The sequence below is a fragment of the Alligator sinensis genome, unplaced genomic scaffold, assembly GCF_000455745.1.
Source record: "Alligator sinensis unplaced genomic scaffold, ASM45574v1 scaffold559_1, whole genome shotgun sequence".
NCBI classification, from domain to species: Eukaryota; Metazoa; Chordata; order Crocodylia; family Alligatoridae; genus Alligator; species Alligator sinensis.
The window spans coordinates 597,188-607,610 of record NW_005842251.1 but is presented as its reverse complement, the minus strand read 5'-3'; the positions used below and the strand labels follow the sequence as shown (position 1 = coordinate 607,610).

The window sequence follows — 10,423 nt, the reverse complement described above, 5'->3', positions numbered from 1 at the left end:
TTCCCTACAAGGTTGCCCGAACTCGGGCTTCTAAAAATACAGCCCCCTGTCTGGGGCTCTCTGCGCCCACTCTGGGGACTTCTCGGTGACACCCCCCCCGACTCTCGGGTCCACCGCACTGCTGCCCCCATTCTCCTAGGGCTCGCCGTGCCACTACCCCCTCTCGCCGGGGGCAACTGCAGCACTCTACCCTGCTCCGGGGTTTATCGCAGCACTAGCCCTTCTTCAGAGGCTCACCGTGCCTGCACTGGGCTTCCTAATAATATCGCCCCCTCTCTGGGGCTCGCTGTGCCCCTACTGGGCTTCCTAATAACACTGCCCCCCCTCTGGGGCTCGTCGTGCCCATGCTGGGGCTTCTCAAAGCTGCCCCTCTCTGGGGCTGGGGTCCATGTACCCTGCAAGTTGCGCCTTCACTGGCGCTGGGGTTCCCATACCATTGGGGTTCCCCCTGCGAATGCTGCGCCGTCTCTGGCGCTAGGGTCCCACCCTCTGTGGGTCCCTATGCATACACTGCACCCTCCTCAGGCACTGGGCTTCCTAATAACACTGCCCCCTCTCTGGGGCTCGTCATGCCCGTGCTGGGGCTTCTCAAAGCCGCCCCTCTCCGGGGCTGGGGTCTATGCCCCGCAAGCTGCGCCCTCACTGGTGCTACGCCTTCACTGGCGCCGGGGTTTCCATACCATTGGGGTTCCCCCCTGAGAATACTGCGCCCTCACTGGCACTAGGGCCCCACCCCCTGTGGGTCCCTATGAGGATAATGCGCCCTCACTGGCGCCGGGGTCCTCACACTCCGTGAGCCCCCTACGAGGCCTCCTCCAACCCCTATAACCTCACCCAAACCACCGGTGTAATATCAAAGCGGAACATAAACTCGAGCCTCCTGGCTATAACTCAAACGTAAGGCACTGGGCCATAACAACATAAGCCTCCTGTCTGTAATTCAATATCATTGCTCCAGCCTCTGGAGCTCTCACGAGCTATACTTGCTGTTAGGCTTTTCCTCCTATCCTAACTGCAGGAGCTCCTGCCCTTCTGGCTGCTGGCAGGGAACTGCCAGCCTGGCCTCAGCCCTGGGCTTTATAAGGGCCAGGCCCTGCCCCCTCCAGGCAGCTGGCTCTCCTTAGTTGCCCCGGCAACCCGCAGCTGTGCTCATTAGTGTCCTGCCAGGGTTCTCTCCCTGGCAGTTTCTCCTCTCTAGGAGCAGGAGCACCGAGGTGCCCTGCAAAACTATTCAATATGGATTGGAAGCACGAGTGCCTTGAATTTCAGGGACCTACTTTGAAATGCCTTAAAGAAGCCAGATTTTCAGAGGGGAAGTGCTCAGCACCTGCTAAAAATCAGCTCCCTTTCAGATGTCTGAATTCAGGCTCCCCAAAGGGAGTTGCGCAGAGTTGCTCGTCCCCTTTAAAAATCTCAGCTCATAGGTACAGAGGGAGCGCTTGCCCTCTGCTGAAATGCAGCCATTCTGGGGTGGAAGAAAAGTGTATTTCTCTGTCACTCTGGGACCACGATTCCTGACATTAGAGAATACGTAAAAAAAAGAGAAAATGATATCTTCCAACTGATCACCTGCCTTTTTCCTAAACCTCCTGATATGTCAACTAGCTTTGGTTTAAAGCCCAAAGATACCTGATTCTCATTCAGAAGTCACACCTTTTCACTCTTAAAAATTAGCCCAAGCTACAAAATCCTGATCCACCTATGAAATCTCCTCCATTTCTGGACGGTTCATACCCAGACTTCTCATTTGCAGACCTTTTTTTTTTAAAAAAAAAAAAGCATGTTATTTCCAAGAGATGATTTGATTGCTGAAACCATGGCAACAGAAAGCATTGTTTCTAATTAACACCGAACACATTCCTGCACAGTATATTTCCTTCAAAGATTGCCAAAACATTCAGCAAGTTTTATATACCATTTGCAACATTGGATTATATTCCCCACTCTAAAGACAGCTGCCCCTTGGGTGGAGGGTGTGGTTCACTGTGCACAGCAAGGGGGCACAGAGAGGAGTGCAGTCCTGTAGACCAGCGGTGGCCAACGGTTTTGGCTGGCGTGCTACAAGTCGAGCCCCATCCGTTCCCCAAGGGCTGTGCTGATCCCCACCGCCCACTAGGCATATCTGATCATTTTTGGCCTGGGGCATTAGAAAAGAGAGAGGAGGGCTCAAGCCTCTGGCTACAGGACCTGGAAAAGGGCAAGGCACTGCTGGAACAGAGGTGTCAGCGCCAAAAGCCAAGCTAACCCTTCCCTAGCCGCACAACCACTACCGTTTTATATGGAGAGCATGGATACAAAGCCCTGAATTGGATGGTGGCCGTAGGGCCAGCGAATGGTTATCCTGGTTCTTGATGCTAATACCTGATAACTCCCTTGCAAGTGCAGCTTGTATGTCCTGCCCCCACTCTGCTTTGCCTGAGCACCCCTGCCTCCAGTTCGGTGCCCTCTGTTAGTGAGCATCTGGGGTCCATGTACCACATATGGCAGCTGCCCATACCACAGGTTGGCCAACCGTGTTGTAGCATTCAAAACTGCAGGGGGGGGATTTAGGTGGAACATATACCTCCTCTCTTCATGGTGGAGTTAGGGTGAGATTGTCAAGTACAGTATAAGGAGTTAGGAGAATGAGTCCCATTTGGAGCCCCCCCCCCCACTTAATATCCACAAGCAAACAGGAAGAACATGCCATCTACAATTGCTAACTGGCTTGGCAAAAAAAGAGAGAGGTTCCCTCTCTTGTGGGAGCCACCAAGTTATTCCCTGAAGTGGTGAAGCCTCAGTGTCCACATGTCCACTTTTTCACACCCCCGCACCCTGCACTTTTCCTGCAGCGGTGAGAGCACAGCCCCATGGTATGGGTGCAGGGGGTAGGGGGGATGTCACCTCCATTTTGTGTTGCTGAAAAATCGGTGTGGTTTTAGCCACTTGCCAGTGACCAAAAAAAGGGGGTGATGTCTGCCTATAGCAGCAAACCTCCATGTGCTGCCACCATGCAGGGCACAGCACCAGCCAGTTGTGCCTTTGAGGATGGGCATGGTGCTACGCAGCTTCTTCAGTGGCTGAACAAGTGAAGCTTGCCCTTCAGGTCACGGGGCCAGGCTGTGACTGCAAAGGCAGGCTGCAGGTCCTGCGTTCGAGTTCTCCTTACAGCACTACGTGTTGCATAGCACTACGACGCATCGCCCAATTGCAGACAGAGAGCTTTATCTGGTTTGCTGAGGGCAAGCCCAGTTCCTTGCTTATTCTGAGCCTCCTGTCCACGCTGCTGGATATAGAAAGGGCAGCTGAACTGGAGCCAGGGACACTTCATCAGTCTTTGTAAAGGTCACTGGAAACAAATGGAGAACTGTTTTGGTCGTAATGTTTCAGGGGACCTTCTGACAGCCGTGTGCAAGCAGGTTTTGTAATCAGCTGCCGTACGACAAGAGGGAAAGTCCATAGGGACAGTTGTCAGTGTGATGTGTTTGTTTGCAAACTAACGAGGCCACGTGATGCAACGATGGCTGATTTCTTATGCGACCCACACATGGAAGGGACAATGCATTTGTTTTGCTCAGCCCTTTGTGCTTAATAGCTCGGTGGCCAGCAAACTCGGATCAGATTTCCTTAGTTACTGGAGCTTAGGAAGCATTACCAAAATATAGCCACTGTAGCATTATTTTGTTAAGGATATAAAGTCAAATTTTGTCTAAGTGTCCTAGGCTCCTAAGTCACTGTGGGCTACATCCACAAGGGGACATAGGGATTGTGATGTTGACCTTCATAGGAGATGTATGACCCCACTATTCATAGGCCTGAATTATGATACCTGGGCTCTGTGTACCTGGCCTGGGGAAAGATTGACCCATTGCAATGGGATCTGAAGCAGCCATGCTGAGAGTGCGGCCAGTAAGAAATGCTGAGGACACCAGTATGTCTGAAATCCCACCCCCTCTCCTGACCTGAAGTCTGTCAGCATGATGCTTTAGGAGCCAAAAAGCATGGGTACAAACAAGGGACAGCAGAGTTAGCAAGCATCTGGATGTACAGTCCAGCAGGTTTTCCAGAGCAACAGTCCACGTGCATGCTTTTACTCCAGTACAGCGGAAAGGGTAAGCTGCTCCACGTTGACCTCAGGGTAAGAGCTTGTCCATGGGCAGACACCATATATGGGCACCTATACACATGGTCTGGAGTGGGTTTAGCAGGGCAGGCATTTTAATTGGAGCTGCTCTAATTAAAACGCCCGCAGTGTCTCATGTATTCAGCATCCCACCTTTCAAAATGGCAGGGGCGCTTTAACTACAGAACATGTCAGAGCATGTGTAAAAGGGCCGATATCTCCTTCCTGACCTCGGGTCATGTGTTCCTGTACCTATGATTTATGTCTTTTTGTTGATATGGCCCTTCAATTCGATGCTTTTTTGTAAGAGGAACTAGAAATAAGCCCGGTACTCCTATAGATCATGTAGATGACCTGAAATGCCATTTAATGACAGCATCAGTGCAATGAGCTTTTTCTGATGGGTGGGTAATTGTGTAGTGTCCCACGTCAGATGACATTCCCATGTGATACGTGATGCATTTTGCCCACCACCTAGCTACTAACCACGGCTCCCGGCATCCGCTACAGCGAACATCCAATCAGCCAAATGTGTGTGCATGTGGGCACACAGAGATAAAGTAAAGCTTTCTCCTTGCATGCTGTATGCAAAGGTGATTGCTTTGGGCCAGGGTAGAATAGCATGACATCGGTTCAAATTATGCCAGCTCCTAACAGGGCCCCGAAACAAAGAGGATTGCCAGGCAGGGCTATTTTAGCCATGCCCTTTCCTGGAGGCCATGCCCATCTCCCTCTGCCAGGCAGAGAAAGCATAGTGTAAGACTGTTTGCACCACTTAATAAGCCCAAACTGGACCAGAGAGGAGGAATGAAGGATCAAGAGGGTACGATGATAAGATTTAAACCACTTAGAGACATTCATGTACAATGGGCTCTGAGGGAGAGCCTCTTCTCCAGCTCTCACCAGCTAAGAGTTATCACAGTAGGTTGGTTTAAATTGTTTAGGCTCCTAAACTATCGCTCTAATTCTTTAAAATAATGTAGTCCTGCTACAGCTTTTAGGTTAAGGTTCTCTGCATAGATTATGTTCTTCATAATAATCCCATGCATACGAAGGTTATCGCAGAGCAAAGACCATTTCTGCGGGCCAGATGAAGAGCTGTCGTAAAGAAATGGCTCTTCCAAAGTTTCAAAGGAAAAATCTGTTATAAGCATTTTCCTCCCGTTTCGGTCGCCAATACGGAGTATTACAGCACCACCTACTGGGCAAGGCACGCACTTCAAACCCCACGTGCTTTTTGTTCGGTTGTATTTAGGAATGCAGATGTTGAATTGAATAAGAGTGAGTCTTCCTTGTCCTGTCCTATCAGTGACCAGCAGCAGTCAGAAAAGACATTACCTATTCTGTGCGGTGCGGTTTTGTGATAGTCCTCATTGCTGCTAGCTTATCTTGCACATGGTTGTAAGTGTCAGGGCTTACATAGCGTGCAGTCCTATCCAACTTTTCTGATAGCTTTGAGTTGCAAGTCAGCCTCCTTTGTGGTCTCTGCTGCCATTGGATGCCTGGAGAATATGGGAGAAGGGCACTTACAATATACACAGGCCAGAGGGATGATTATTTTGAGGTGTCTAACCCTAACTGAGGGCATTGGCAAGGGGGTTATTCCCATACAGCTGGGGGGACATAGGAATCCTATTAAAAATAAAGAGAGATGCAGGGCAAAATCCCGAATTGCTTCCAAACTGCAAGAAATGCAGGGAAACCCAAAGTTTCAAAGTAAAATTCTCCTAAAAAGGAGCATTCACTGACACACAAGAACAGGGATGGTGGTGTTCACTGTGAACCTAGCCTGCAACCAACCTCATCTTGTCCAGTAAGACGGAGCATCATTGTGGGGTGGTAAAGAAGTGCCATGTTTCCAAGCAGAGGTGGCTGCATTTAAAGCAGAGATGTGCGGAGGGCAGGGACCTTTATTCTGTACACCTAACAGGGGTCACCTCTGAATTGGCAGACCTTCTCTGTGCACATGTAAAGGACCGAGCATGGTACCAGGCCTTTCTGTAACGTGGTTTGAGATCCTGTTGGTTCAAAAACCAGTAGTGTAACTAGGACGGGGCAACCAAGATGTGTTACGTCTCTTAGACATAATGCCATTCATGGAGTGTTTTTTCAATGTGAAGTCACCCAGGGAGGATAAGGCTCAGATATGGGCTCCCCTGACGAAACGCCCAGATCACACTGGACACAGTTAGCAATGTTAGTCTATAAGGTACAGGTCTACCCTGCCTTCTACTTGACTTTAGACTAAGTAGAATAGATTTTTATATATCACACGGTTTTGTGACTTGAAGCTCTCTTCATCGATGAAATGAAATCAGTGCAGTTGGACCCAAGTGTCCATGTACGGTGCTGGGAGCCTCCACCTACAGAATGGGGACAGAGTTGGTTTTAGAAGACAGAGTCCCCAGAGCACCATATATTTCTCATTTTCTCTCTGTCTCTTGATCTCACCATCTCATCCACTCAAGAGGGGGAGAATGACTTGGCCAACCTGCAGGTCCTAGAAAACTAGAAGGTCTCCTTATGTGGGCACTGCCTTGGGCTGCTGCCATTTTGGCATTGCCCTTTGGTGGTAACAGGGGCAAGGATAAGGACATTGCTTTTTTTTGCTATTGGTAGGGTTCTTGGTTGTTGTGTTGGTTGGGAGGAAGGAGAGGCATTAGCTGTGCAGGAGCAGGTGTGATACAGCCACAAACCCTCTGTAGGAGAGGAGGTGAAGGCTTGGAGCAATCAGTGTAGCCCAGGTGAAGTTCTTGAATATAGTGATTTGCCCTGCATAATGGTTTGGTCATAGAATCATAGAAAATTAAGGTTGAAATGACCTCAAGGGGTCATCTAGTTTAACCCCTTCATCTTGTTTAACCCCCAACCAAACCCGACCCTAGGGGGGTGCAAGGCCTGGGACAAATCAGTCTGTGCAGGGCCCCCTTAACACTGCACGGGGCTGTGATACCCCTGCCCGGGGGTGGGGTGGGGGGTCTCCATGCTTCTTCTGCAGTGAAGGGCTGAGCCGCCAGCTCCAGGCAGGCCCTGAGGGAGGCCACTCCACCTGGCTCCCTGAGGCCCCCAAAGCGCAGGGCCCCGGGGCGGTCACCCCAGTTTCCCACACCCTAGGGACAGCCCTGCCCCCAACTAACTGCTCTAACTGTAGTAGGAAAGGATCCTACGGGTATGCAATATTATATTTCCATGACAGCGCCCTATGCATCCTGCAAATTGTCATGTCTTCAGGCATCACCCACTGAAGATGACTCTGTCCCCTTCGGTGGCTAGTTCACATGTATTGAAGTTTATGAATATGCTACTGGTTTTGGATAAGGAGCTTGAGTTTTTCAGTTGCTCAGGCAGGAGCAGCTCCTGTTGTCAGATGCCCAGGATCCAAATTTCCCTCCTTTGCAAACTGTGCTTGCATCACACTGTTACTTTGTCGGGTGCCACATAACGTTGATCTGGAGCGTCCCATCCAAAAAGCTGAAGGGTTCAATAGTAGGCTGGCTTGTTGATGCCTGAAAGCAGGTACTCACCTCCCGCGCCGCTGTTTCTATCTCGGCAGGCCCCCTGGAGCACGTCCATTTGTCTCTCCCGTTCGTTACAACGAAGAACAAAGAAGTCAATGCCACAGCGGTGCTGTGGCCCAGCCAGGTTGGCACGCTCACTTACGTCTGGTGGTTCGGGAACAACACTGAGGTTGGTATTCCCTTGTGCAGCTAGAGCAAAGCATCTTTGGAGATATGCCATACCGATGGGGTTCGGGAATATTTCTGAATATCAAACTGATCAGCTAACAGAGGGACCAGTCCTTGGCACTTTGAGCAATTCCTACATCCCAATACGGGTAGATCAATGGGATCATTCCCTATAGTCCATCTGGGCCTGTGCCCAGCCTCGGAGATTGGGTAAAGCTTAATGGTTCAGAAGCTATTGTAAGAAATGATGTGTTAGGAAGATGTGTGATAAGTCCACTCTCCTCCCCTCCTCCCCCAGGTTATGCAAACCAATTTGGTGGTGTTGATAGCCCCAAGTAGGTATGCTTAAATAAGCTATTTGCATTTTATGCAAGTCACCAACACCCCATTTGACAGCATGGAGAAGATCTAACCCTAAAGCAGACTGAAAGCATTTCTAAAATATTTTTTCCCCCCTTTCAAATCTAAAATACAACCTTGTCCGGTTTTTACCAACCCTGCCATCTGAACTGAAGCTTGCTCATCTCAAGCTTTGTGCGTGTAGCCCTAGGGCATAAACCTTGTTCCTCAGTCTGTACCTACTGCATGATTAACAACAGGGGAAACATTATCACTCACTCCAACACCTACCCTTAAATATGCTTAAATTATGCCAAGTTCTCGTTTTCTCTGTTAAACTGTGTGTGCAAGAATGCCTCATTACCATACACTGCAGGATGTGAAATGATACCTGGTACAATCTAGGTATATCATTTCACATCCTGCAGTGTTCCTACATATCCTGCCTATGTTTCCTATGTAGCATAAAAGAGTACACACAACTTTCTGCGATCTCTTGCACATCTTTATAGGCACCATGTAATTGTGATTTTATTTATCGGTCTTGCAGAAGCACCCAAAAGCCCCAATTAGACTCAGAGGGGGAGATTGTCATACATTTGAATGGCAGAAAGGATGATGCTGATAATCTCATTTGATCTCCTGTGTAACCAGGCCAGAGCCAGCCAGCAAGCTCCTTCATGACACTGTGGCCGTGTGTACACATCGCCCTATGGTGATGTAGCGATGTGCACATCACTGTATGACACACTACGGCAACGTAGCGATCACATGGGTCTACACATGCTCACCGGCTACATCACTGTAGTGCATGCTTCCTGCTTATAGCGCACCGTTACAACAATGTAGCAGGGAAAATCTTCCCGTGCACCACCCATACGGTGCAGTACGGGCGGTTACAGTGCCGTGTTTTAGTACTTCCAAAAGAAAGTACTAAAACACGGTGCAATAACAACGTTGCCACACGGCAATGTGTAGACACACGCTGTGGTTTGCAGTTAACCTAGTGCATGGTTTTCGATAGACCTCCAGTCTTGATGCAGTGACTTTAAGTGATGGAGCATCCACTACACTCCCAAGGAAGGTTTATCAGTAGTTAATCAACCTTACCCTTAAAATCTTTGCCATTTATTTGCACCAGAATACAGCTGACTTCATTTCTAGCCCCCTAGGTTTGATGTCTTTCCTTGTCGAATTAGCATGCTGTAGTATTAGGAACCTTCCACCCATGGAGGCACTTACAGGTGATGATTGTCACCTTGCAGACTTGGCTAAGTTCATGAAGGGACAGGGTTAGCCTCACTCTGTTACTCCAAACAGGAGGGAGATGAGACATTTTGTGGTCATTTTGGGTAGCCCATCTTCAGTCTACCTCTGTCCCCTCCACTGTCTGTAGCAAAACTCCCACTGGGATCAAGGGGAGCAAAGACAAGACTTTACGGCCTTGTTCTGTGCCTAGTCTGGGCCTGGCAGACGGGAGCCTGATGCCCTCTCTCCCCATGTGTTTATAGCCGCTGATCACCCTGGAGGGAAGCATCACGTTTGCATTCTCCGTGGAAGGGATGAACACCATCACGGTGCAGGTCTCGGCGGGGAGCACGATTCTGCAGGATACAAAGACTATTGCAGTGTATGGTGAGCCCTTACCCCTTTATTCCTACTGCAGAGCCCGCTCAGCAAATCAGCGGTGGCTTCTCTCGGCACAGGAAAAGGAATAGAGCAGCGTATGTGTATCCATAACAACAGCGTGCTGGGTTTGCAGTGCATCATCATCAACCACCTAAGGCTCATTAAAAGCAGAAGCTAAAGGGGAACATGCAACAGTATTGCCTGAAAATGTTTCAGGCTGGATTCTGATCTCCATTTCAGCAGCACAAATTCAGATTAACTCTCGTGAGGGCTCTTGGGGTTACTCTGGATTTACCCTAATAAGATTAGGCTTTTGCTTTACATTTCAGAGTAATGCTACTTCTGGGTGATTGATTCAGCTTTTCAAAGCCCAGGCTCGAACCTGCTAAAGGAGACTGTTAGTTGGCTTAACTCTTCTTGCCAGTCGAGGACTTGGTTCCAGTTTCTGCAAGCCAGCCTGGAGTTCAGGGCAGCATAGAGATACCTAGCCTACTTCTGAAGGAGCTAGCTTAGTTGCCAGAAGCAGCAGAGTTGTGTTAGGATGGTGCAGTGCAGATCTAGGTGTCAGCTGTGGGCTGTGATTGAAAAGTGATCACAGGGGTGGGGCCCCCGGGACAGGGCAGTTTGCCTTGAGTCTGATGGAAAGAGTCCCCTTCTATATCCTGCT

The 10,423-nt window shown here is 49.4% G+C and overlaps 1 protein-coding gene across 1 annotated transcript in view; it reads left to right on the top strand.

Annotated features, from left to right (window-relative positions):
* The window catches only part of LOC102387945 (VPS10 domain-containing receptor SorCS1), a 292,562-nt gene that overhangs the window by 249,920 nt on the left and 32,219 nt on the right, over nt 1-10,423 (top strand). Inside the window, exons 20-21 of the mRNA XM_006027558.2 lie at nt 7,656-7,789; nt 9,639-9,762. Of these exons, the coding sequence (XP_006027620.1) occupies nt 7,656-7,789; nt 9,639-9,762 (258 nt within the window). The remainder of the gene's footprint in view (nt 1-7,655; nt 7,790-9,638; nt 9,763-10,423) is intronic.